The 24,968-nt window shown below is 54.5% G+C and overlaps 10 protein-coding genes and 1 non-coding gene across 11 annotated transcripts; 4 read left to right on the plus strand and 7 right to left on the minus strand.

Annotated features, from left to right (window-relative positions):
* Positions 1-13: 13 nt before the first annotated feature.
* Positions 14-107, plus strand: BAUCODRAFT_t22. Its single transcript has one exon. It is a non-coding gene; the product is annotated as a tRNA-Ala (tRNA).
* Positions 108-183: 76 nt separating this feature from the next.
* On the minus strand, positions 184-1,509 carry BAUCODRAFT_109760 (uncharacterized protein; the record flags this gene model as incomplete). Its single annotated transcript, XM_007679084.1, has 5 exons — positions 184-402; positions 453-526; positions 581-936; positions 994-1,094; positions 1,159-1,509. 5 exons carry the CDS (start codon positions 1,507-1,509, stop codon positions 295-297), a joined length of 990 nt encoding a protein of 329 aa, XP_007677274.1. The 3' UTR covers positions 184-294.
* Positions 1,510-1,679: 170 nt separating this feature from the next.
* On the plus strand, positions 1,680-4,153 carry BAUCODRAFT_34762 (uncharacterized protein). The gene has a single exon (XM_007678657.1). The coding sequence runs from the start codon at positions 1,741-1,743 to the stop codon at positions 3,682-3,684; it is 1,944 nt and encodes a 647-aa protein (XP_007676847.1). The 5' UTR covers positions 1,680-1,740; the 3' UTR covers positions 3,685-4,153.
* Positions 4,154-5,080: 927 nt separating this feature from the next.
* Positions 5,081-7,063, minus strand: BAUCODRAFT_34766 (uncharacterized protein). Its single transcript, XM_007678658.1, has one exon. It carries the CDS (start codon positions 6,737-6,739, stop codon positions 5,423-5,425), a length of 1,317 nt encoding a protein of 438 aa, XP_007676848.1. The 5' UTR covers positions 6,740-7,063; the 3' UTR covers positions 5,081-5,422.
* A 1,988-nt stretch (positions 7,064-9,051) lies between these two features.
* Positions 9,052-12,029, minus strand: BAUCODRAFT_34769 (uncharacterized protein). The gene has a single exon (XM_007678659.1). It carries the CDS (start codon positions 11,808-11,810, stop codon positions 9,216-9,218), a length of 2,595 nt encoding a protein of 864 aa, XP_007676849.1. The 5' UTR covers positions 11,811-12,029; the 3' UTR covers positions 9,052-9,215.
* A 374-nt stretch (positions 12,030-12,403) lies between these two features.
* On the minus strand, positions 12,404-14,017 carry BAUCODRAFT_24966 (uncharacterized protein; the record flags this gene model as incomplete). The annotated part of the gene is made up of 2 exons (XM_007678555.1): positions 12,404-13,255; positions 13,295-14,017. 2 exons carry the CDS (start codon positions 14,015-14,017, stop codon positions 12,404-12,406), a joined length of 1,575 nt encoding a protein of 524 aa, XP_007676745.1.
* Positions 14,018-14,481: 464 nt separating this feature from the next.
* On the minus strand, positions 14,482-15,786 carry BAUCODRAFT_34772 (uncharacterized protein). Its single transcript, XM_007678660.1, has 5 exons — positions 15,545-15,786; positions 15,456-15,490; positions 15,390-15,408; positions 14,785-15,321; positions 14,482-14,715 (listed from the first exon to the last, which is right to left on the minus strand). The coding sequence occupies exons 1-5, from the start codon at positions 15,657-15,659 to the stop codon at positions 14,699-14,701; spliced, it is 723 nt and encodes a 240-aa protein (XP_007676850.1). The 5' UTR covers positions 15,660-15,786; the 3' UTR covers positions 14,482-14,698.
* A 131-nt stretch (positions 15,787-15,917) lies between these two features.
* BAUCODRAFT_34774 (uncharacterized protein) lies at positions 15,918-18,720 on the minus strand. Its single transcript, XM_007678661.1, has 3 exons — positions 18,592-18,720; positions 16,397-18,497; positions 15,918-16,345 (listed from the first exon to the last, which is right to left on the minus strand). The coding sequence occupies exons 1-3, from the start codon at positions 18,594-18,596 to the stop codon at positions 16,046-16,048; spliced, it is 2,406 nt and encodes an 801-aa protein (XP_007676851.1). The 5' UTR covers positions 18,597-18,720; the 3' UTR covers positions 15,918-16,045.
* Positions 18,721-18,890: 170 nt separating this feature from the next.
* BAUCODRAFT_34775 (uncharacterized protein) lies at positions 18,891-20,339 on the plus strand. The gene has a single exon (XM_007678662.1). It carries the CDS (start codon positions 18,934-18,936, stop codon positions 20,080-20,082), a length of 1,149 nt encoding a protein of 382 aa, XP_007676852.1. The 5' UTR covers positions 18,891-18,933; the 3' UTR covers positions 20,083-20,339.
* On the minus strand, positions 20,311-20,925 carry BAUCODRAFT_91130 (uncharacterized protein). Its single transcript, XM_007678829.1, has 2 exons — positions 20,884-20,925; positions 20,311-20,825 (listed from the first exon to the last, which is right to left on the minus strand). Exon 2 carries the CDS (start codon positions 20,810-20,812, stop codon positions 20,486-20,488), a length of 327 nt encoding a protein of 108 aa, XP_007677019.1. The 5' UTR covers positions 20,813-20,825; positions 20,884-20,925; the 3' UTR covers positions 20,311-20,485.
* Positions 20,926-21,615: 690 nt separating this feature from the next.
* BAUCODRAFT_148846 (uncharacterized protein) lies at positions 21,616-24,624 on the plus strand (the record flags this gene model as incomplete). Its single annotated transcript, XM_007679085.1, has 6 exons — positions 21,616-22,804; positions 22,862-23,210; positions 23,844-23,897; positions 23,962-24,152; positions 24,249-24,394; positions 24,460-24,624. 6 exons carry the CDS (start codon positions 21,616-21,618, stop codon positions 24,622-24,624), a joined length of 2,094 nt encoding a protein of 697 aa, XP_007677275.1.
* Positions 24,625-24,968: the final 344 nt, after the last annotated feature.

Here is a 24,968-nt window from a genome sequence, read left to right on the forward strand (position 1 = left end):
GAAATCCTGGTGCGGGCGTATGGTCTAGCGGTATGACATCTTCTTAGCATCGGCTCTGGCCGTGATCTGAGTGGAGAAGGTTCCCGGTTCGACTCCGGGTTCGTCCACATTTTTACAACATTTGGTGCATCACAGCATGGTTTTGCTATTCGAGGTTGAAGGCTGGATGCAGCGACAAACGGAGAAAGACGCTAAATCGTAGACGATGTATTGCTTCCACTATGCTACACCACATGCCGCTTGGTTTGTCCGGCTCTATTCAGAACGGTCCTTATAATACATTATGTTTTCCTCCTAAAACGGAGGTAGCCAGAAAGGGTAGCCTCCATTCTTCACTCTGAAGACGCTGAGGAGGAACGAGTACATCCCGAGTATAACGCCGCCCCAGACCACTACTGCGATCTACATGCTGTTAGCGGCGGCGTAGAGAGTACAATTGGCAGAAAACTTACCTGCTGTGTCTGAGGGTTGGCGATCCGAGGGACTTTGAGTGCCAGGCTGATGGTCGCGAAAGCAAGGACGCCATCTGCAATGTCCATTAGCTACACTAGCGACAGGACACGGGGTATGATCCACTTACACATCGCTGCTACGATCTGCGTCTCGAGCCCGAACTGGTTCTGGAACCCACCAGCAAAATAACTGACATCGCCTCGGCCATCCTGTGCCACGTATGGGACCTTGCGGATATGGTTGAACATGTGCCCTGAGGTGAACAGCAAGACGGCAATCAAGCTGATGGCAGCCCACAGATTCCTGTTTTGAATGATGGGCAGCACGTAAGGCGCGGCGACTGTGAAGAAGGTGATTACTCCCAGCACTGCAGTGATGCCGATTCCAATCATAAGATAGTTGATAGGGCGGACAAAGGCTGGATGTGGGATGTCGGGCAATTGGCGGACGAGCCAAGAGTGGATTGGCTCAGCCTTGTTGATGCTAGAGTCGAGCGATCAGCATGTGTAGTATCGGATGCCACACCATAGTTATTCTTACCCAGAAGAGAAGTCGAAACGTTGAGGGACATTGTCCGGCTTCGCGTTCGGTCCGGTGGTGGGTGGGAACAGGAGCAGAACAGGTGCGGTTTGAAGTTGTAGCTGTGTGACAGATCAGCCTCCGAACTCTCAAGCTGCTTGTATTTCGAGTACGTCAAACACATACGGCCTGAAATGTGCCCTTGCCGTCCATGAAGTCTAGGGTACCAAACAGCAACCTGCCCTCCCCATTTCTGTCCCCTCGCGTCCATTGCTTGGCAAGCAGCTCCCACTCCGGCTGGAACTCATTGCACAGCTGACAGCCGAAGCGAGCCTCGAGTGCTGTCAGGAGTACAGCAACTGAATAGTCTCGAGGAGTCTTCGTAAGGTCGCCATAGAGCTTGTCGTCCAGCTTCAGAGGGCCGGCGTTGGAGAGTTGCTTGGCGAAGTGTTGTTGGAAGCGATCTCCGGAAGACTTTTTGACGGCTAGTGCGGTGAATGGGAGCAGCGATGCTGTCAGGATCGTTAGCAGCTTCATGGTGTTCTGAAGCAAGCAAGCAATGCTGGAGGATCAATGGCTCTGTATCGCCTAAGACCTCCAAAGTGTCATGGTGGCATCCGGAGGCTCGGCGGAATGATTTCCCGGCCGCGTTGCCACTGTTTACTCGCGCCAAAACACTGATCGCGTCGACTACATACAACAGCATACAGACGCCCAACAGACCACAGACATACCCACAGAGCATCACCCAATGTAACATAGGTCATCATGAAGCCATCGGAAGTTACAATGCAAATCGCTTGCGAGGCATCGCTCCACAGCTCGGTGCTGGAGCTCAAGCACGAGCGCAGCGCGCATTTAGTCGACATACTCAGCAAAGACGAAGACATCCGTCGCCTACGATTTGACTTGCATATCCTAGAAGACGACAATGATGAGATACGTGAACTTCTTGCGCATGAGGAAGAGCGCTCAGACTCCTTCGAGCGGTTGGTTAGCGAAAATCTCGTGCGTGCGGAAACCACAGAGGCGCAATTGCAGGTCTTGGAGATTGATCTAAGGCGAAGGGAGCAGGAGATTGCCGGTCTACAAGCGGAGAAGGAAGCTCTGAAGCACAGCACGCAGGATATGACGGCGGCGTTGACGGAGAAGCTGGCCTTGACGCGCGAGCTGTCCGTGCTGAGACCGGAGTTGGAGCACCTGAAGGCACAAGCCGCAAATACGGAAGCGTTGATGACTGACAAGTTGGCTTTGCAGCGGCAAATAACAAATTTGCAGTGCGAAGTTGAGAATGCGACGCGTGAGGCTCAACGTGCTTTGGCGAAGCGGAGAAACACGGGCGTGGAGATTGCGCAGGAGCAGGAGATGGAGGACTTGCGAAGACAGCTGAAGAAGGAGCAGCGAGCACGTCAACGTGCAGAAGAAGCTGCAGACGTCACGCAGAACGATTTGAGTGTGGATGAGTTCAAGAAAGAGCTCGCTCGAGAGAAGCGGGCTCGGCAGAAGGCTGAGGAGCAGCTCGAGGAAGCGCAGCAGAATACGCAAGCGGAAGATGTGCGTAAAGACTTACTCAGGGAGAAAAAGGCCAAGCAGAAGCTCGAGGATGCCCTGGAGAGTCTGCAGGCCGAAATGGAGAAAGAGAAGAAGGCCGCAGCCCGTGCTGCTAAGCGCGCCGACGCCAATCGGAGCACTGATGAACAAAGCGCCGAGCTTCGCGAGGAGCTTGCGGAGGCGAATAAGGCACGCAGTCATGCTGAGAAAGCTGCGCAAAAGGCCGCTGGTGACTTTGAAGCGCAGAAGGCTACCCTGGAAGACAAGCTCAACCAGTTTCGCATCAAGCTCCGGTCGACCAAGGAGAAGCTTCAGCAGATGGAAGCTGAGCTAGCCACCGCGAAGGCGGCCACGGCCACCGCTCCGACGAAGAAGGCAGCCGCCGCAAAGAATCCCAAGAAGCGCAATGCTGCGCACATTGACGCAGATGCTACCACACTTGGGACGCCAGGTGATGGCCCAAAAGCCAAGCGCGGTCGGCAGACAGCTGGTCTCGGCGACAAGTCCACATTCTCGATCACGCCGTTTCTTAATAGGACAATGAGCGCCGCACCAGAAAGTGACAACGAGGATGACGCCGGAGGGGCTTCACCGGCAGCCAGGAAGACCGACAAGCAACCTCTCGCCGCACAGCCTGCGAGCAAAGCTAATGCGCAGCCCAAGAAGGCGCCAGCTCAGCGTAAGCCGAAGACCGCACCGGCACTCGAAATGGTGACGGAGGAGGCCGAGGACGTCCATTCGCTTGGTCAGGAAAATGCCAACAAGCCCGCAGCGAAGGAGACCGGCATGAAGATCAAGACAAAGATCGCCGACGGGCCGACAGACGCAGACGGCGCGAAGAAGAAGCCCAAGATCCGCAAAAGCATCCATGAATTCGCCACATTCAACGCGGAGCCGGAGGTGAAGAAGAAGCGTAAGCTAGGCGGACTGGGCAAGACGCTGTTTGACGAGGAAGAAGAGGCGGCGCCTCAAAAGGGTCTGCCGTCGCGGCCACTGTTTGGTTCGAAAACGTTCGGTGTTGGTGCGCTTGGTGCAAAGAAGAGCGGTTTGGGGTCGTCGAGGATGGGCTCGACGCTGTTGACGGCGTTGGACGGGAGTGGGTTCCAGTTTTCGCCGTTGAAGAGGTCGAGGAAGAACCTTGATGATACGCTGAGAGGATGAGGCTGCATCCTTCGTTTTGCGCGGGTGGTGTTGGCGATGCCGAGCTCTTATGACATCGTAATCTGATGACCGCTCAGCTGGCGTGTTGTCGGCTTATCGTTCATATTGTTGATTAGGCTCATCCTGCGCCAAATACATCCTCCTTCCCTACGCCGGCTTTCCGTCTCAGGCCAACGAAGTATGCTTCCTTACTCTCCTTGCGCGAAGAATCCGGTTTAATCCTGTGGACTTTGTCGAATAGCTTCTTCAGCTTGAGCTCGAAGGCATGATCTTCTGCGCCCTGATAGAACTTGCAGAGAAAGTGTCCGCCGGTGGCGAGCGTCTCATAGCAGAAATCCAGCGCGGCGAGGCAGAGATCCTTGTCACGGAGTGTTAGCCAAGTATGTCCGACAGACCTGAGGAGCGGATGTTATACACACCATACTGCCTGCGTGATCGCGAAACGCCATGCCGCTCGTGTTCATCATCCTGCGCCATGGGTTACTAACGCTCCTTATCCACGTTCCGGTGACCAAAGGCCAGGGTTCGCACATGTCACTCAACACCACATCAACTACTCGACCTACTGCCACGTCGAGCTCCTTCTGCGACATCGTCTCTTTACGTTCATCCATAGCAGTCACACCTTCACCCTTCTTCGCAGCGCTTTCGAGCTGCAGGATGCCTCTACTTTCATCCTCAAGCTGCTCTTCCGTCATCCCATTGCCATGCTCATCTGCACGCCTCATAAGCTGATGATGAGCCCTCGGTCGCCCTCTCGCAGGATCTTGCACATATCGACGCAGCTCCTCCCTGATCTCAGGACTGAGAAAGTCGCCTTGAAGCGTACTCACGCCCTTGGGCGGCTGCGCTGGTATAACATCGATACCAACAACTCTCCCACCCGGGCTCGTACGGTTCAATGCTACTTGACTCCATGAACCCGGAGCATAGCCGAGATCTACGACGGTATCACCGCGTTTGAAAAGACGGTATTTCTCGTTGATCTCGAGCAGTTTGAAGGCGGCGCGTGATTTCAGCCCGGCTACTTTGGCTTCGCGCGCGTAAGAGTCGTTTGCTTGACGGGTCTTCCATCTGGTCGAAGACGATGTAGAAGCGAGCCGTTCAAGCTGCGGTTTGGAATAGCTTATTGCAGCTATAGAAATTCCGGTGGAGGGACCGTTTGCCAGCCATGCAGGCCAGCGCCCCTTATGTGATTCACATATGGGGCGCGCGGATAATGCTGTCGACACTCGAACGAGTGCTCTCGCCAGCGTCAACATGCAAAGGGTGCTTTCATGCAAGCAAAAGTGCTTGAGAGTTGCAGAACGAGAACAGCCGAGATGGTGGTCCGGTGATAATAATAGCACGGACCAGCCTTTCGTGCCGACGATGACCTCTACATGTTACGGAGTTGCTACGTATAGCTGTTTTCATCAACATTGTATAGTATTGGTATGGTAGAGTAAATCTGGTCTCATCATGGTCTCACCACTGAAGGCTTGTCGACGTTGACTCGGGTTTCACTCATCCTACCCTTTGCAAATTTCATTCTGTTGAAGAAAGAGCACTGAGACGTACCGTGGGAGACACTCAGCGAGCACCTATCGCTCTTTGTTCAAAGCAGCTGTTGGTGCTGCAGGATGTCACCAAGATGCAGCAGATGGGTATCTAAAACCGACCCTGGTCCTTATCACCCACTCAAGAGAAACGCAAGCTGGCAGTATATACAAAAAGGAGCAGAAGCTGGCAAGTATCGCTACCGTGGTTCATAATGAGGCTCACCAGGACCCTCGTCTGACGAGCGCGTACTACGTTCGTCACGATGCCTCAGCAGGTCGGGCGGCCTCCGCTCTTCGGTGGGCTCCGGTTGCGACGACTCCGCCTCTCGTCTGCTGCCTGGCCTGCCCTCAGACTCTCGCAGCGACGCATTGCTGCGCGTTCGACTGTGGCCGCCTCTGCGCCTGGAACCTGCTGCCGCCGAACCGAACGACGGCGAAGTCGATGGCGGTGGATTTGCCTGGTGCCCACCTTGTGCTTTGCGCTTGCGTGGGGACTCCTTGTACTCGCCCTCAGACGCATGTGATCCAGGGTGAGCGGATAGTGGTTCGCCTCGACTGGCTGGTGTTTGCGGCTGTACTTTGGCCTCATTCGGTGGCACCCAATGATGGAAGTAGAGTGCTGGCGACGATGCTGGCTGGTCTTGCTGCATCGTTTGCGTCTGTTGTAGAGGATGCGCGCTGCCTGGATTGCCTGCCGGAGGCTGCTGGATGAACATCTCGTTCGTTGTTAATCGAGGCAATTGCGTGTGCGCAGATCGCGGCGCTGCTGATTGTGGACCTCTCGCGCTCGTCGCTGGTTCATACGCTGGGAAGGTTGTCTGTATTGACGCATTCGGCTGGCTGGGGTGGAGAGGTTGAGCGGCAACGATTGGCTGCGCCTGCTGAGGCGCGCCGTATGGAGCTGGGTTCGAACCGATCAATCTGGTTTCTCGCCGATAGTCTGGAGCAGTCTGTTGTTGAAGTTGTTGTTGCGCCGCTTGCAGTTGCGCGGCATACTGTTGCAACCAATCAATACTGACGTTCGCTAGGTTTGCGCCGCCGATGCCAGCATATATCATAGGCACCATAGAAGGAGGAACACCAGCCTGCAACGAGTCGTGCAACATCTGCAGCTCGATACGACGCTGCTCAAGGCGATAGCCCTCTTGCCGCGTCTTCTCTTCTTCCTGCTTCCGCTTGTCCTCCTCAGCTTTTGCAACCAGCCAGTTGCGCATCGATTCCTCGTGACCCTGCCACTGGTTCGGCGGATTCGGCATTGCTCCCAACGGCTGGTTTAACAACGGAGGTTGTCGATTTGGTTCAGGCAATGCCATCGCAGCTGGCGGAGGAAGGCCGCGGTGACCTGTGGACATGTCGTCCGCTGTGACGCTGACCCGCAGCGAGCTTACTGCAGTGTCGACTTTCGGTTTTGGGGAGGCACGAGACTTCGTAACCGGTGGAAGTCGTGGTGAGTAGTCATGGGATGGTCTGTAGCCGCACTCAGTCTTGGCCGGCTGGGATAGTGTGAGCAGCATTGGACGGATGTTAATGCTGTAGCATGTGACAGCGTCCAACGCGAGGCAAGCTTGTGTAGGAGTTACAGCAGTCTTGCGTAGAGGGGAACCAGAAGCGGCAGTAACATACTTTTTAATCCATGCCGATCGTCTTATGCAGTGCGTGACGTTTCCTCAGGTATGCCCGCTAAATTTCGTGCAACAACGCAGCACTGCTTGGATATTAAGCTACTGTGGGACCAGCCTGTCGATCAACAGTATCGCCTTAATGATTCGTCCGCCGTTACTCGTCGCTAACGGGCTGCGGTATTCCTCCAAAGGCAAGCTGCGCTACCGCGGAAATTCCGTCCCAATGTGAAGCGAATCAAACACCGCAATGGGCACATAGGCCCAGACCCTTCCAAGTATGCGGTAAGTGAGAACAAGCTGAAATGGCAATTGCAGACGAGTGCGGTTAGTGACGGGGCGCGCGGAATGGTAACGAATGTCCAAAGCAGATGGAACGCTTCTCGAAGGAAATCGATCAGCTGGATACTAGTTGAGGTAGCGATTTGCGACTTGATAAGTCCACGCGGAAATGACGCTTTCACGCCCGAACGCGCAATGAAAGGGTAGACGGTACAGTACCCAGTCAAGCTCAGTGGCGCAAGTTATAGGCAGTCCCCGTCAAGCCATCGTGACTGGGAACAGCGTCTGCCCTGCAGAAGTGTAAATGGTGTGCAGTCTCGAGACAGACTAAACGAGGCCAAAGATGCACGACCGGCGATCAACAACCGAGAGATGCTGCCAAACGGCGACGCTCTGGTATGCAGGGCGTTCCGCTGCACAAAGCTTCAGATGGCAGGCAGTTCCAGCATTGGGAAGTCTGCTAGAGGTGCATGTGCTGATAGAGCATAGGTCGGCGGCGCAGTCACTACCCTGGATGAAACGCAACGTTCGCCCGACCAGCAGGGGTGTTGCTGCGTTTCCCCTAGTCGTTTCATGTCTATAGCGGCAATGCAGCCACCGTAAGAGGCAAGGCAAGGCGCGGAATGCGGAACACCTAACGGGGGTATGATCGTAGGCAGTCCGGAAGAAGAACCGTGAATGGTGAGGCAAACGATCGTCAGCAGCCCTGTGACGAGCCATGCGGCGCTCGAACGTGTCGACCACGAGGCGCTGGCGAATGAAATACAGAGATTGATGCTACTAACAAGAAATGTGTGGAGAACGCCGTCCGAGGAGGAGAAAAAGCACCCTCTTTGCCCGTTGGAGGCCGCGGTGAGCCGTAGATCACTTCTGATCGCGCTGTCGCCGGTCGGCGGTCGCGACATACTTCGTCGGCTCCAACAAGCTCACCTTAGGTCATCACGCATTACATAGGGTCCAGATGCCGGCATTCCTAGCGTCCCGACCGTGTGCCGAGACGGGCTACACAGCTGCACACAAAGTGGCCAGGTCGACGAAGACGCTCCAAGCACACCGTGTCACCGTGATACGTCGAGAGTCTTGGCTGCCAACCGTCCAAAGCACAGGCTGATCTGGTGGCGGCGAGGCGTCGCCCGTAGACACTACGCCGCAACACGCAAGCGGTTGCAAACGGTACGACCGAAGTGGCGGCGATTTTACTCCCTACCCAATCACGAACGTCGGAGTATGAACGCAATCAACCGTGCCTCCAGAGACCGATGGGACGGTAGAGCCGAAGTCTGGACAAAGTGCGGCTGACGAACTTCTAGAAGCTTGCCTGTTAAGTCATTCGACCAGTTTCCGCATCACCACTTTGCCAGTAAGCTCGCTCTCGGCTCTGGCGCATAAGTTGAGGTGAGCTGTTATCAGTGGTGTTTTCGAACCAACATCCTAGAGCAGCGCCACGTGCAGATCGACTTCACGCGAAGAGCACGTTTCGCACATGGATATCACGTCAATGATCAACACTCCAGTAGGTGATCGTCAATCAATGTCACACGAGCAGCTCGCCTACAGCATCGAAAAGGTACGGCGAGCGTTCGCCTAAAGATTGAATGCAACCCTCCACAAGTTGCCTGCAGCTTCCAAGCCGTGCCGCAGTCGTCACTGTGCATGCACAACTCCAAGGGCTGAGACCCTTGACAATAACGCAGTAAGAACGCAGCTTGGCGGGCCCGAAAGCCAGGAATGTTCGCCAGACATAATCTACCGGCCGTACAAATTCCGTTCATCATTGACGCGTTCTGAGCGCCGCATGGAGCTCACATTGAAACACCTGACGATCTTCTCGGTCCCTCTGCACATAAATTAGGAAATGATAACGGTGGGGCACCTCGTACTGCAAGCTGTTAATCATGCGACTGGCAGACAGCGCAGCGTCTCGGGGGAGCTGGACCGGCACAGAGATCGAGACCGTTGAAAACCATGGTTTCAATAGAACCGGGCTACATATTACCTTATATGCTTCAAACAGTATCTGCACCCATGGGTATCTTCCTGGCGCCTGCCACCTGTTGCTCATGCCTACTCAGTACACGGGCACAAGGCCCTAAAGCTTGATGCCAGCCCTCTTCTTTCGCAGTTTCCACTCGGTCCTGGCTACACGCATGAGCAGATCTTCATCCTGGATCGGAACGAATGAGGTAAGGACCTTCATCGCAGTCTCGAAGTCGGCCTCGAGAAGAATATCTCGCGTAGCATCAATCAGTGCAGCACTTGTGGCGTGCAGGACGTCCAGATCCGCGCCGCCAAAGTCCTGCCCTTGCCCGTTGGGAGCGTCTCCAAGCAGCATGAAGACGTCCCAGACCCGTAGCTGCGCTGGAAATGGTATGCTGAGATTGAACAGCGTCAGATACCACCGCGTGCCGTACGATGTGGAAGGGATGCCGAGTTCTTCCAGCTTTTGCGCGACATCGCCGCCGCGCAGCCATTCCCGCTCGAATTCGTTAAGTGCTGCTATCAATCCAACAAATTCGGACTTGAATAGTTGTTCTAGGCCGCGCAGCTGCCAAAGCCGCACCAACATTACGAACGCTTGCTCCTCATCAAAGTAGCACAACAGTGTTGCTGCCAGGCTTGCCATGCCCTGGACATAGCCTGGTTCCGGACAGTGCAAGCTGATGGCGTGCAACACTCGGAACAGCAGTCTTTGACCGCCTCTGTACCGCCTGCGAAACATAATGTGCATACTGATGGTTCGGGGCACATCGACGTCGATCTGCACGTCGTCTGCACAATTGACATCCTGCAGTTGGTGGAACCGATCAACGAGCTGCTCGTCCGACTCATGCTTGCCTCGTCGCCTAGCACTGGTGGAAAGGAAACAGTGCCAAGCCATAGCACGCCATCGATCCGGTATGCCCTTCCAGGTACGGTTGACAAGCTTCGGATCGGTCGTGTCAAAGTCAAAGCGCATCCCGCCACCCTTACTGTTGGAGTGGTCCCGTATCGGTCTCGCCATTTTTTGCCACTTCTCGTCGCGCTCCCATTCGCGCTTCTTGAAAACGTTTGCTGTGCTGCTAGCGTCTTCATATTCGGCTACGTCCGCTAATCCAGGCGGCAATGTAAGCATGTTCGCCGCGTCGGCAAGAGTCCGGTTGTCTTTAGACATGAATGGTCCGGACATGCCCTGCCCTGAGCGTTGTGATTGAAAGCTGTGCATTGACGCTGGTGCCGTCCTCAGCGTATCTCTGCTCGTCCGTGGTGCTACCGAGTGTGAAGACTTTGCATTCGAAAGTCCACGGCGAAGCTTGCGTTCTCGGCGTGGCTGCTCCGCCTCATGGCGCAGAGCGCTGGCTACTCTGTGGATGGTGTCACTCGGCCTCTGCGATGCAATCGACTGCCTCGAAGATACGCGGCTCTTGACGATGAAGCCATAGCGATCCACGTCCTCTTTGTTGACTGCATCCCAGTCCTCAATACCGCCAGCAAGTTCGTGCGGCTCACGCGCGAAACTTCTCCTTGGCGCCGGCGTACCACTGCTTGAATTCATGGCGTAGCCGTTGGCTTGAACATCACTCGTGAAGCTGAGAGAGGTGCTAACATTCCGCTCGTTTCTGCTTGCTGTGCCGAAATCGGTTCGTGCAGAGACTGGCGAGTCTACGTAGTCCGCGACATGCTCTTCCCCACGTTCGTACATGCTGCGGACTTTCATGGAGAAGCTAATCTCCTCGGCAGAGAGCACTCTTCCACCTTCTAGTGCTGTCTGAAGCATGTGCACGCTTGGCTTCCGTCTACCACTTACCAGGCCGGATCTCGGAGCCTCACTATCTTGTGGCTTAACCACCTCCTCTCGCAGATTCGTTTGTGCAGGTGCATTGTGGACAGGTAAGGGCGAAGCCTTGCTGTCGCGTGCCTTCATTACATCCTCTCGCGGATCCGCTTGTGCAAGCTCGTTATGAACAGTCGCTGGTACCGAAGTTCCAGTGTCGTCTGAGCTTACCGCACCTTCTCTTCCGTTTGCCCTTGCAGGTTCACTATGGGCTGGCACAATGGGTTGGACTGTGCCGTCGGTCTGACCTTGTCCCACCCTTCGCGCCGTAACCCGATCATTCATCTTCTTGCCTCCAAACAACAAACTGCCTCGTTTTGAAAAGGCGAGCTTGTCCGATGCCAAGTCCTCAAAACTGATGTCATCAAAGAAGCTTCCTGTTGGTATGTCGGTGTTAATGCCTCTAAAACTGCTGACGCGCTGAATGCCAGAAGACCGCTCTTCATTGATCGAACGCGGTGTCTCCCTCGACCTTCTCCTTGCAGGCGGCGATTTGCTTCGCTCTATTGACTCTGCGTAGTCCTCATCCTGCACGACAATGGTGGGAAGGGGCGTGCTTCGAGCTGCTCCTCCCAGCCCAGATGACATGAGGCTTTCCCCGTACGAGGTGCGCCCGATGGTTGTCGAAGAAGGCGCGATGCCAGAGTCTCTCTTCGCCTCTTGCGCGAGGGCTGCACCTCGTGCCAGCAGTTGATTGCGTGCTGCAAGATTCGGACTACGTGATGAAGACCGTGGAGGCGGACTGATCGTCCTGACCTTCACAGGGACCACGCCATCAGATGCATCTTCGTAGCGGATGGTCTTGAGTAGACCCTCGCCGTGAACGACCGGTACCGTCAAATCGTCGACAGAGCTGTCCATCATGACGCCCATGTCTCAGGCGGGAGACGCGTCGATATGGGTTAGTTTGCCGAGGACGTAGCGTTAGCAGCTGGTGTGTGACTGCGAATACATGATAAGCGAGCCGGAGCTCTCTGGAGTGGAGTTTGGCAGCATGTGGGAAACGGGGCTGGAATACCGTAGATGCAGCGTCAATATCCCGCCTGTGAGATTAACTACGAGCCGTTTCCGAAGTCTAAACACAGCGATGCGGTTAACTACATGTAGACTTGGACAATCGACGGGCCGCCGATACCGATCGAACCTTGCGGAGTGGATTCCGGAGAGCTGAATCAAACAAGCGCCGCTGTCAGCAACATCTTCGGCTCTGAACCAGTTCATGTACTATTGAATCAGACATCCAAACAACCTGCTTGCATGTTCGAGTTACGGTAGCTGGTATATTTAATCGAGGAAGCCTGACGGGGTGATAAGGATATGTTCACCGCTCCGCGTTGTTTGTCACGAACGGTGCGCGGATGGTTCAGAGAGAGCTGTTATTGTCGAGTTCAAGCACTAATTACCCGTCTTGAATGTACTGATTTGGCCATTGCCACCAACCCGCCAGCGATGCCCGTCCCTCTGGCCTATACGCAAACAAAGCTGCTCGTGGCACTCGCATCACCACCCACATACGTCTGCACCTTCGGCCAGACGCACACATTGCGAGAGTAGCTTTGGGTGGGCGAAGACAGATTTTTCGTCAGCAACACATTGGGTGCTCGCCCGTTCTCGACCCATTGTACGAGGGTGTCCAGTACATCTACCGGATATGGCCCCATACCAGCGACAGGGCCGTTGCGGCAATGCTCTACACCAGGAACAAGGAACAATCGGTAGAAGTCTGCAGCGTTCGGATCTTGCTCCAGTACACGCTGATAGTAGTCGACAGACCCATTAGGAAAGATGAGCCGATCAGTCATGCCGTGCCACGTGATCATTTTACCGCCGTTGCTCTTGAACAGAGACAAATCCGGATCGGACGTGTCGATGATACCAGCATAGCGGTTTCGCGATTGATGGAGGTTAGCGAAGTAGGCCGCATCCGTCATGTTTGTCACCGCGTAAGAAGCATTGCAGGCTATGAAGTATTTGATCCAGTCGGTGGAAATGGAGAACGGCGCTCCAACGGTCGTTGTGCCATTTGCAGTCGCAATCGTTTGGGTACCAACGATACCGGCTGTAAGGTTGGCATCTTTGTTCAGTCCATACCACTCTCGCTTGCCCGACACGGGATTGACGGGTCCCGTCCAGGCAGCCTTGACAATGATAGCGCCTGCTCCGGAGTACTGTCTAGGGACCGTCCCATTGCACATGAAAATCTGCCCGACGATCGACGTCGGGTCAAAGTTGCACGCGGTTTCGTTCGAAACGATGCCGTCGATCACACCGTCCAATCCGTCGCAAGCTGCGATGGCGGCCAGGGTGTAAGCGTCAAGCTCACAGTTGGGAGGTTAGTAGCCCAGAGTATCCATGACATGTTGGGCCCAATACTCTGCGACGATGAAGCTGTCCCAGTTGATGGCTGGCGCAAGAGCAAGAATGCCATCGTACAGGTCCGGGAAGCGCTGTGCCAGCATGAGGCCTTGCCGGCCGCCAGTAGAGCACCCGTTCCAGTAGCTGCGGTACGGAGCTCTTCCGTAAAAGCTTTGGGTTACTTGCTTGCCAAGGATCGTCATATCACTCAATGCTACTGAAGCAAAGTCCTGGAGAAGAAAGAAATTGACGTTGCCTGGGCTGGACAAAGCCCAGTCAGGATGCGCTAGGTTGCTGTCATGACCGCCATCGGTGTTGGCAGCAGCATATCCGTTCGCGACGGCGGGCAGGACGTAATCTGATGTACTGCCTTGATAAGCACCAGTCGTCCATCCGCCGCCTCCCGTGCCTTGGAAGCGGCCGTTCCAGCCGTCCATGGGGAGCCAAACTCGGACGTTGATTGTGTCATTCCAGCCCGGGTGTGTGTATTGGATACTGACATTGCAAAATTGGCCTATCGTGTAGTTGCCGGTCAAAACAGCACCATTCTGACCAACTAATGCGGTGTAGTTGCTCGCTGGTGCTGCAGTGAAGTTTAAGATATGCGCTCCGAACAGTGTAGGGAGGGCAATGCACTGCGGAGAGCAGCATTGCTGGGCTGTGATTACCAGCCGCGTAAGCGACAGCTCGACAAGGAGAATGAAGGCGGAGAGTAGGCCCTTCATCGCTGACGAAGGATCGTTTCAGTAGGAGTAGACAAACTTCAATGCAGATGTACTTATGGTCAGGTCTGTGACTACCGTAATGCCTTACCTGTCTATAACCTTTTCCACCCCCGCAAGCCCTACAGGCGGATTATATTGGTATCTGTCACGGTTGGTGGTAGCAAGGCGGGGAATCATGGAATAGCGTGCTACGTACACCGTAGTACTGCCACTTGGCTTGGTGTTAAGCCGTTAAGGACGAACACACCCAATCAGTTGCCGACGCAGTATTCCCACACCGACTTGTGCGTCGGTGGCTGTCTGTGGAAACCTTGATGCCGCACGTTGCAGACTGTCGTTGGAGAGACTGGGGTCGAGGTGCAGCCGAACAATGCCCGAGTTTCTGGGATCGGCTTTTGAAGCGCAGAACATCAGACGGTCGCCCGACGCACACATGACCTTGGTGCAGTCTCGTTAAGATGCAGCACAAGAAAATCTGGCGTACGAGTAGATTCCTTTGGTGTTATGTGGCTACAAGCACATATGCCAGATGCCCAAACTTTCCAAGATGCCGCTTTCGATGAGCTATACAAGATCAATCTGCAATCCACTGCCTGAGGTCAGTCATCCTACTGCCTGTGGTTGACTTTCTGCTTCACACTACCCAGAGCCTCGTTTCTGGTCATGTAAACGCCGTTGCCTTTAATTCCCAGCCAACCCTGTGAAGAAGAAGAAGTAGACAGTCAGCACGTAGCGGTCTAAGAGCTCGTTGCGGGCAGGTCACTCACAGCCAAACTTGCTAGGCTTGATGCGCGCACCCACGCCAAGCACTACAATCACTGACGCCACGACAACTGCCCAAAGTTGCATGCCGAGCACGTTCTTGTTGAACGTAGTTTGGGTCGCGGCGCAGACAGTGGCCAGCATGACGAGCAGTGTCAGGTACCCACACGCTCTGTGATACTTGTAGAGTGCCTTGGCATTGTCCACACTGCCGTAAAGGCCCGGTGTGAAGAACTGAGTAATGCCGACCAACGCCTGCATTGCAACCAAGATGTAGGTGATCAGACCGAGGATGGCATGCACCGACTGGAAGTGGGCGCCATGGTGTTGCACCTTGGTACACTCAATAACGACCAGCCCGGCTACGGCTGCGAGCGCGGCGATGTCGTTCAACGCAGCGTGCACGAATGTTCCTTGCTTTTTCTGCTTCGCGGTATGGGTGGGCTGAAGGATGAGGATGCCTTGGATGAAGAACAGTACGGCGGCGGAGTTGAGCAGCGGATGCGCAGAAAAGAGTATCAGCTGGTTCGAGAAGACCGAGCCTAATGACAATGGTGGAGGCTGTTAGCAATGTTATGCGCTTCAAGCCGCTTACTGTCGCACTACCCACCCCATACAATTGCAGCCAACTGAATCTATTAGCCTAGTCGCCTTTTAGGGGGTATACACTACTTACAATCCAGGCGCCACCTTGAGCAACAACGCCGGTTCCTATTGTGTGAGTCAGCGCATGCTACGCGCATTCAAAACCTTGAGCAGACGGACCAATGATGAAGTTGTAATACAGCGGCTTGTTCTGCTGGCTTGCATCCCCCGGTCCACCAAGCAGAGGTGCTTGTTCGTCTGACGGCTGCTGTTGTTGCTGCACTGCTTCCGCCATTATGCTCTCCTTTCTGCGATTAACACAACGATATCAGAGGTGATGTGAAGGTGGGACAGTAAGTAACTAAGACGCAGCACTCTTTAACATGTATGCTGCAACAGCTCCGTTAAGCTGCTATCATGCACGATGTGAGCAGCATGCAGTCCCCGCATGAGAGAAGCTTTGGGACGTGCACGTTTCTGCCTGCACGTGCCAAGCGGTCTCACATTACGGACACTGATGGTCTCTCGAAACGCCATCTGTGAGGCATATTTAGCGATAGATCAGTATACTGGAGGTCATCTTTCAGAGTCTCATCAAGGGTTGCTTCTATACACCACCCGCGATCTACACGCGCTTTTGCCATCTCAATACGTTATACAAGCGGCAATGCGCCACACATGCTACAACTGCGCCGTAAGGCCTCTAAGACCACCCTCACCGCCGTTCGACAATCGAGAAGCGAAACTAATCGCCACCGCCCCAATCAAACCCGCACACAAAAAGCTCGGACCCCATTTATCGTGATAGTTGACCGCCCGTCTCCGCTTGATATTGCTGACGCGCCAGACGTACAGGCCCATGCTGTAGAACAATGCGATAACGGCCACGATAGTGAAGGCCCAGGCGGAAGCGAGCGAGATGTTGTCGCCGAAGTTGAGCAGAGTCGCTGCGATTGAGCCGAGGATGATGGAGAACTCGAGCTGTCACTACGTTAGCAGATAGCGAAGACTGGATGGTTATGTTCGACTTACCCAAGCCAAGAACGTCCTCTCAGCAGCAAATGACACCTTCGGTTCCACACGCACGGGCACGTGGATCTTCTTACCCGGCGGCGCCTTGAAGCGCTTCTCAGACACGCCTTTGCCACGTGGAATACCCATGCGACCTTCTGCTGGTGGTATGTCTGTAGGTCTCGGTGCCGGCGTCGCTGCCTTTAGTAAATCAAGCATCTTGTCGCCAGCCATCACTGCATGCCTGCGGAGCAGCTTCCAGCGGTACGTCCAACCTCCTACACGTTTTGCCTCTGCGAGCGCTTCTTCCTCATCGTCCGAATCGTACAGAGGGTAATCGTCGTCGATATGCGCGATTGGCTTATGTGCCATGCGTTCCTCTTCGTCCATGATGTTGCCGTTACCATTGACGTGCTCCATCGCGCGTTCAGACTCATGCTGCTCCATTGCGTCGCGCGCAGCACGGAGTCTACGGATGTTCTCGTCTCCGGCTACCGCCGCCTCATCCTCATCATTTTCGAGTTCGTCATCAGTATCATCTTCCATGGCAGTACTGGTACTTGCATCTGTACTGTGCCCGGGACGATCTAGGCCGAAGTGGTGCGTAATCGGCTTCCGGATATCGACGTCCATCTGCGGCATCCAGAACGGCAAAAGATTGATACGGGTTGGAAACATCGTAGCGCAACCGTGAATGAACTTTGAGAACTTCGGCACGGCCTCAACCAAATGCGACGCGGTCAGCTCTCGGATCCATTCGGGCGGCTCTTGTCCAGCTGCCGTCTGAAGCTTGACTTCGAGCACGCCGTACGGGAAGCGCTCGACGTCTTCCGGCGGCAATTGTGAGAAGGGATAGTCAATGCCGATGTCCATCCGACGCCAGTTGTCGCCCGCTCGTCGTCTACCGTCCATGTTATCCTCCCGTACCATCGTAAGCTCGGTATCAAGCGAGACACGCACGCGTGCGTCACCCGGTAGCTGGAAGGCCGTTCGGTTGTAGAACGAGCGCACAACAGGCACGAGTTTACGGTCAATCACCCGGAATTGGATCTCTTTGGCAAGCTGCTCAAGGTCATTGATCTCCGCCTCGCTCTTCTTACCCTCCCGCCGCGCCTTCTCGAAAACCTGCTCAGTAGTCATGTCACCGCGCAAGAAGGCATTGACATTCTTCTCCTTCAGCGAGAAACGAGCTTTGACCGACTTCTCGCCAGTCCAATCCTCGCGATGCGTCTTCCGTTCCACAAAAATGGTGTCGGTCTCCATGCCGCCATACCAGCGGAGACGAATAGCTTCGGCGCCTTCGGTCTTCTTCAAGCGGCCTTCGTACAACTCCCAGGTGTCGGTGTTGTCATAGTAGATGGAAGAAATGGCGGAGTCTTTCTTCTCGAACTCCTTGCTTGGGTTGAATACCAGCACTGGCAGATGCTTCAAGATGATGAGTTTAAGTTCGGTGATGTTATCTGGATGAACCCAATATTTGGTTGTTTGCCGGACAAAGTTCTGCTGCTTGCCACCTGCGGATGAGTCGCCTTTGATAGGGTTGCCTCTTGTCCGGACTTGGTCGTAAAGCTTCGAGAGGTTGACGACTGTTACATCGTAGTCGTCTTTGAAGAACGGCCTCGCGTTCAGTCTGGCTGCAAAGACAGGCTTCAGATGCCAATGGGTCTGCTTGTCATGCTTCTTGATAATCTTCTGGAATCCAGTATAGTTGAGCTGCGTGAACTTGGCAAGATCGTGGACGTCCGCGATGATGTCTGAGAGGTCCTCCTCCAGCAACATGTACTCCTCCTCCGTGGGTGCGTTGGCTTTGGCTCGCTCATCCTGCTCCGCAGCCCGGGTGCGTTCGATAGCTTCGTTGACCTCCTTCTCCGTAGCATTGATGCGACGCACAATCTCTTGGCTCTTCACTTTTTGAAAGGTGAAGACCTTGTCCAGCTCCTCCTCGAGCTGATTGACGAAGCGCTGTTCATCCTCTTCCGACCACGGCTTTCTCTTGTTGTGGGCCTGCGCTATCGCTGGCGTATGGGCGAAATCGGTGCGTAAGCTCTTCTTGAGCTCATCGTAGGAGATGTAGTAGTAATACCAGTCCTTGATCAGCGAACTGCGAAGTTGCTGGCCGAACCTGTTCGTCCTCTGGTGAGCTTTTGCGCATGGTATGCAGGTCGTACAAGCAGCCGTCCCGCCTTACGGATCCATTGGTCGCTCAATGTACGTACCTCATCCTCGGCTAGGCTGCGTTGGTGTTGGGACTTAATGGGTCTTACGGCTGCCTTTGCAAGCAAACCATGACACAACAGTAAGGAAAGAGTTCAGCAAGCGACACTCCTACCATTGCAGCATTGACCTCGCAAAAGCTTCGAGTTCTCTGCTCAAGCAGAGGTCCACAGCTCGTCGGCGTCTTGCTGTCTTCGGCCTGATGCCAACGCCACTCGCTCACTAGCGTTGAGCCTATATGGATTAGGGCACGCTTATCGATTGCTGTTCGCCAAAAAATCTCGCCTTCCACATCGCAGCACTCAAACCGACTGCATCCAACCGCACTGAAGACATATATTGCGATGGCTCGCAAACCTGGGAATGGCGGCATTGCCAAAGCGGATCCCTACGCGGGCGCCGCCGTCCGTAAAGGCAAAGGTAAGATGGCGAACAACATCTTCAAGATGAACACAGACATCGGCCAGCACATCCTCAAGAATCCAGGCGTGGCTCAAGCAATCGTCGACAAAGCCGATCTTAAACAATCTGATATCGTTCTGGAAGTCGGCCCCGGTACTGGTAACCTCACGACTCGCATACTGGAAAAAGCGAAGCGAGTAATTGCCGTAGAGCAGGATCCTCGTATGGCTGCCGAACTCACGAAGCGCTTCCAAGCTACACCTGCTGCGAAGAGACTAGAGCTCATCCTTGGAGACGTGATCAAGATGCCAGAACTACCCTACTTCGACGTTTGCATATCGAACACGCCGTACCAAATTTCTTCGCCTCTGACATTCAAATTACTCGCCACCTCACCGTCCCCACGATCGTGTGTACTCATGTTCCAACGCGAATTTGCTATGCGGCTTTTCGCGAAGCCGGGCGACAAGCTATATTCACGCTTATCAGTCAACGCGCAAATGTGGGCCAAAGTCGACCATGTGATGAAAGTTGGCAAGAACAACTTTAACCCGCCTCCGCAGGTGGAGTCGAATGTTGTACGGATTACGCCGAAGACGCCTCGTCCGCAGATCAGTTACGATGAGTGGGATGGGTTGCTTCGCATAGCGTTCGTGCGGAAGAACCGAGTGTTGCGGAGCGCGTTTTTGGGGACGAGCAGCGTAATGGATATGCTGGAGGCTAATTACAGGACGTTCTGTGCGCAGAATGATGTGGTGCTTGATGACGGTCCGCTCGATGATGCGATGGCGGGCGGCATGGACGTGGATGAGGGTGGGGAGGATGAAGGGTGGGACGGCATTATGGACGTGGACGACGACGATGATGTGCCTGACTTCTTCAAAGAAGAGGCTGATCGCAAAGCGAAGAAGCTGCAAGATAACCCGAACCGGAAGAGGAAGGGTAAGGTGTCGGAGCTGGTGCGCGCGAAGGTGAAGAAGGTGCTCGAGATCGAGACCGAGCTGGCTGAGAGGCGAGCACGAATGTGTGATGAGGGCGATTTCCTGAAGCTCCTGTATGCGTTCAATCAGGAAGGCATACATTTTAGCTAGGATGCTGTTGAAACATTAGGAGCGGTGTCTTTTGAGCGAGGCGCAGGAGGCGTTTGCCACGTCTAGTGCAGCGGTGATGAGCTTGATCTCGCGTGCATACTGCTTGTGTTACCTCTTGGATAAACATATAAATACAGCATTCTGCAGCAACTTTCGGAAGCTGATAGGCAGGATGACATCTCCCTACAAGGCATAGGACACATGAGTGCGAGAAGAGAGTTTCTGACTGTAAAAGCAAGCTTCCGTCCACAAAAAAACAAGATCTCACACCCTAACATAATGTTAGCGATGCGCCGGTGTACTGACACTCTACTTTGCTGTTGAAGACTTACCACGTTCACCAACATCCTTCTCGGAAACCGTCCGTCTACTTCTGGTTCCTCTTCTGCATCTCCTCCATTTCCTACAAACCAACAGTCAGTCCGTGACCAATGCCTCTACGCGCCCTTGTCAATGTCCAACTCGAACTTACCGCCTTATCCTTTTCTAGCTGCTCCTCTGAGCTCTTAACCCGCGCCCTCAGTCTCTCGAGGTATTCCCTTTCCTTCTGGCGGACGTAGAAGTCCTCGCTGGCTTGCTCGCGCTTGGTAAAGGCATCGGATTGAGCGGAACCACCCGAGCGGGGAGCGCCAGAGTCGCCTTCGGCCATGCGGCGAGCAAGGGCGGAGAAGGTACGAGTGCTGGTGCGGAGGGGGAGCTGGCGGGCGAGAGTGCGGAGTTGGAGAGACATTGTTGGGGTTGGTCTGCAAATCGTTAGAGAGTACTATACCGGTATCAGGTTAGATGAAGGGAAACACTCACGAGTGGTTAAGGTGTCAGAAGAAGGCTATACCGAGACAGCTCCAGTGAGGTTGAAGAAGGATACTGTCTGCTGTCAGGTGACAATCTTGGGAGCTGCCACGAGCTCTCTGCAGGGATGTGACGGGTACAGCCGCATTACATAAAGCCCGTGCGTTTGGGCGTCATTGGCGGCATGGAGCTTTCGGACTTTTTGGGAAGCAGACGGTGAAGCAACGAGCCAAAACAACACTCCCGGCCTCACTCTTACAACTTTCGCCGACCAACGGTAACGACCTCTTCAGATACTTTAGGTAAGTCTCTCGTTTATTTATTTATTCAAGTAGTCCACATGTGCGAGGATGTATTCATGGTTGGGACAATGGTCGAGGGGCAGAGTGGGGGGCTCAGAGAGTTGTGATGCGCAACGAACGAGCAGAGTGTGAGAGAGAAGGTGGCAGTTTCCCCTTATCTATAGCCAGTCCGCTCTAGCATGAAATGCAAAGCTAGGCTCAGGTATCGCTTGGAACAGCCTGAGAATCTAGGCAATAAAGAATCCCCATTCACGAATCGACAAGCAGCAGCTTCACTTACTGACCGCGGCAGACGCGACCGATATCAACAGCACACGACCTCTCCTGAAACCGAACAATACTCGAGTTCCAAGCTAGCGACCGTTCGTGGCTTCTTACATATTCCGACAACGAGCTCCATATAACCCTACTGATCCGATAACGCTCCCACCCACACGGCATCATGTCGTCGACAAGTCTAGGCCCGCGGCGGAAGCCCAGCCGTAAGGGTTCCATGGCCGATGTGCCCAAAGACCTTCTTCAAGAGATCAAAAAGTTGGAGGATATGTTCACCGTCGACACAGCCAAGCTCAAAGCCATCAGCGAGCACTTCGTCAATGAGCTAGCGAAAGGTCTGTCTAAGGAGGGCGGCAGCATTCCTATGAATCCGACCTGGTGTATGGGATTCCCCACGGGCGACGAGACCGGCACCTTCCTTGCCTTGGACATGGGCGGAACCAACCTGCGTGTTTGCGAGATCAACCTGCCGGAGGAGCGCGGCGAGTTCGACATCATCCAGTCCAAGTACCGCATGCCTGAGGAGCTCAAGACGGGCACGGCAGATGAGCTGTGGGGCTACATCGCCGACTGTCTGCAGCAATTCATCGAGTACCACCATGAGGGCGAGAAGCTCGATAAGCTCCCGCTCGGCTTTACCTTCTCATACCCAGCCACGCAAGAGTACATCGACCATGGAGTGCTCCAACGCTGGACAAAGGGGTTTGACATTGAAGGTGTGGAGGGCAAAGATGTCGTGCCACCGTTCGAGGCAGCACTACAAGAGCGTGGCGTACCAATCAAGCTTACCGCGCTCATCAACGACACAACCGGCACACTGATAGCTAGTAGCTATACCGATTCGGAGATGAAGATTGGCTGCATCTTCGGAACGGGCTGCAATGCTGCATACATGGAGACCTGCGGCAATATCCCCAAACTTGATCACATGAAGATCGACCCGGAACAGGAGATTGCGATTAACTGCGAATGGGGTGCCTTTGACAACGAGCACAAGGTCCTCCCGCGCACAAAGTACGACGTTATCATCGACAAGGACTCTCCACGACCTGGCCAGCAAGCCTTTGAGAAGATGGTTGCGGGTCTGTACCTGGGTGAGCTGTTCCGCCTGGTGCTCGTCGATCTACATGAGCAACAGACCGTCAAGATCTTCGAAGGTCAAGACATCAGCGCCCTCAAGAAGCCCTACTCTCTCGACGCCTCCTTCCTCTCCGACATCGAAAGCGACCCGTACGAGAACTTGCAGGAAACGCATGACACCTTCGCCCACAAGCTTAACATAAAGTGCTCAAAGCCCGAACTCGAGCTATGCCGTCGTCTAGCCGAGTTGATCGGAACGCGGAGCGCCAGACTTAGTAAGTCATCACTTACATCTTACACGTAGTAGCTCTGCGCTAACACAAGGACGATAGGTGCGTGTGGCGTCGCCGCAATCTGCAACAAGAAAGGCTACAAGACGGCCCATGTCGGCGCCGACGGCAGCGTATTTAACAAGTACCCGCACTTCAAGGCGCGCGGCGCGCAAGCGCTCAAGGAGATCTTGGACTGGGAGAAGGGCCGTGACGGCAAGCCGCTGGGTCGTGGACACGATCCTGTCGAGATCCTGCCTGCTGAGGACGGAAGTGGTGTGGGAGCTGCGCTGATTGCGGCGCTGACTATCAAGCGCGTGCAAGAGGGTAAAACAGTGGGGATTCAGAATCCGGATGAATTGCTCAAGGGGACGAAGGCGGAGAAGAAGCCGGGGCAAGAGGTTAAGGGGAAGTCGAGTTGAGGTCTTGCTGCGTCGGTGCGGGCTACTCTATCCGAGGTTCGCGAATCCTGCTGCGAGCTGCGATGGTGGTGTGCATATCGCTATACAGCGTGTGATAGATGGACCCAATGTAGGCACATATTAGGCACTGTAGGTAGCTGATCCTTCATCTACAGACTAGGAGGACCTAGATTACGACGGACAGTAGAGCAAAAAGCACTGTCTATGGCGCCTTGAACGTGAGCAGAATACTACTTATACAGCTCTGCTTTCTGCATTGATTTGACTCATCGTGAGTGACAGCGTAGAGGACTTGGACGCGAAGCAGAAATGGACGGCACGGACCATCGATTGTTTAGCGGCTTGGCACAACTTCTCCGGCGCCAAGCCCACGCACTCCCCTCATTTGCACGAGGGCGATGATACAGTCACCGTCGCACGCCACCATCGCCAACCATCATTACACGCCGCTAAGATGTGAGTACCGCCTGTGTCGAGCCAGTATGCAACATTGTCGCAAAGGAGAAGTGGTGAATAGTGTCGAGAGTGATGCACGCGCCCTCACCGCACCCCTGCGGCAAACTCTTCAATGGCCACAACAACACCAGCATACCATCCCGATACTGACGACAATGGTTTTGTAGGGTCAACCTCCGCACTCAGAAGCGCCTGGCGGCATCCGTAGCCAACTGCGGCAAGTACGTGACATCTAATTAACCGGCTACACCCTCGTACACCAGACCACTAACTTCGTCCCTTCAGACGCAAGATCTGGCTCGACCCCAATGAATCCTCCGAAATCTCCAATGCCAACAGCCGTCAGACCATCCGTAAACTCATCGCTGATGGCCTCATCATCCGCAAGCCAGTTACGATGCACTCAAGGAGCCGCGCTCGGGAGTTGACGGCAGCGAGGCGGATCGGTAGGCACAGAGGTTTCGGTAAGAGGAAGGGTACGGCGGATGCCAGAATGCCAAGGTAAATCAGCATCGTAACTGCAATGGTTTGATGGCAGGCCGGAATGCTGACGCATGGGAAAATAAGCCAAGTGATGTGGATGCGTCGTCTGCGTGTCCTCCGCCGTCTACTCGTCAAGTACCGCGCCGCCGGCAAGATCGACAAGCACCTTTACCACGAGCTCTACCATCTGAGCAAGGGTAATACTTTCAAGCACAAGCGTGCGCTTGTGGAGCACGTACGTCATCGATATCCGACGTCCTCCTTATTCCCCTATTGACATTGACTGACCACCCAATGTAGATCCACAAGGCCAAGGCCGAGAAGGCGCGTGAGCGTGTGCTCAAGGAGGAGATGGACGCCAAGCGTGCCAAGACCAAGGCCGCCCGCGAGCGGAGACAGGAGCGCGTGCAGCAGAAGCGGAACCAGATGGCGGGCGAGGAGGAGACACCAGCTGCGGAGGCGTAGATGTCTTCGTACTGAGTTTGATCGAACGAATACAGGGTCATGGTGATGAACTGCATTTACCGGTGCCGAGGACGAGCAAAGACGGCATGGCTGTGCATTGCTCGAGGCCGCCGTTTATGGGAGGGCTTAGGGTACACCTTATCAATGGCGCTGGTTGCTTCTCGATAGGCGTCTGCAGTCACGTATGTTGAGCAGTATGCATATCAAGTAAACATTGTGAAATTACTGTGTCACTCGAGAGACTGACAAAGGTATGCTCGTGCTCATTATACTCACAACATCAACATGCATGCTGTACAGTAAATACAACTCCTCGCTATGCACCTACGCTCGGCCAGTATGCC

The sequence above is a fragment of the Baudoinia panamericana genome (assembly GCF_000338955.1).
Source record: "Baudoinia panamericana UAMH 10762 unplaced genomic scaffold BAUCOscaffold_7, whole genome shotgun sequence".
Classification (NCBI taxonomy): domain Eukaryota; kingdom Fungi; phylum Ascomycota; class Dothideomycetes; order Mycosphaerellales; family Teratosphaeriaceae; genus Baudoinia; species Baudoinia panamericana.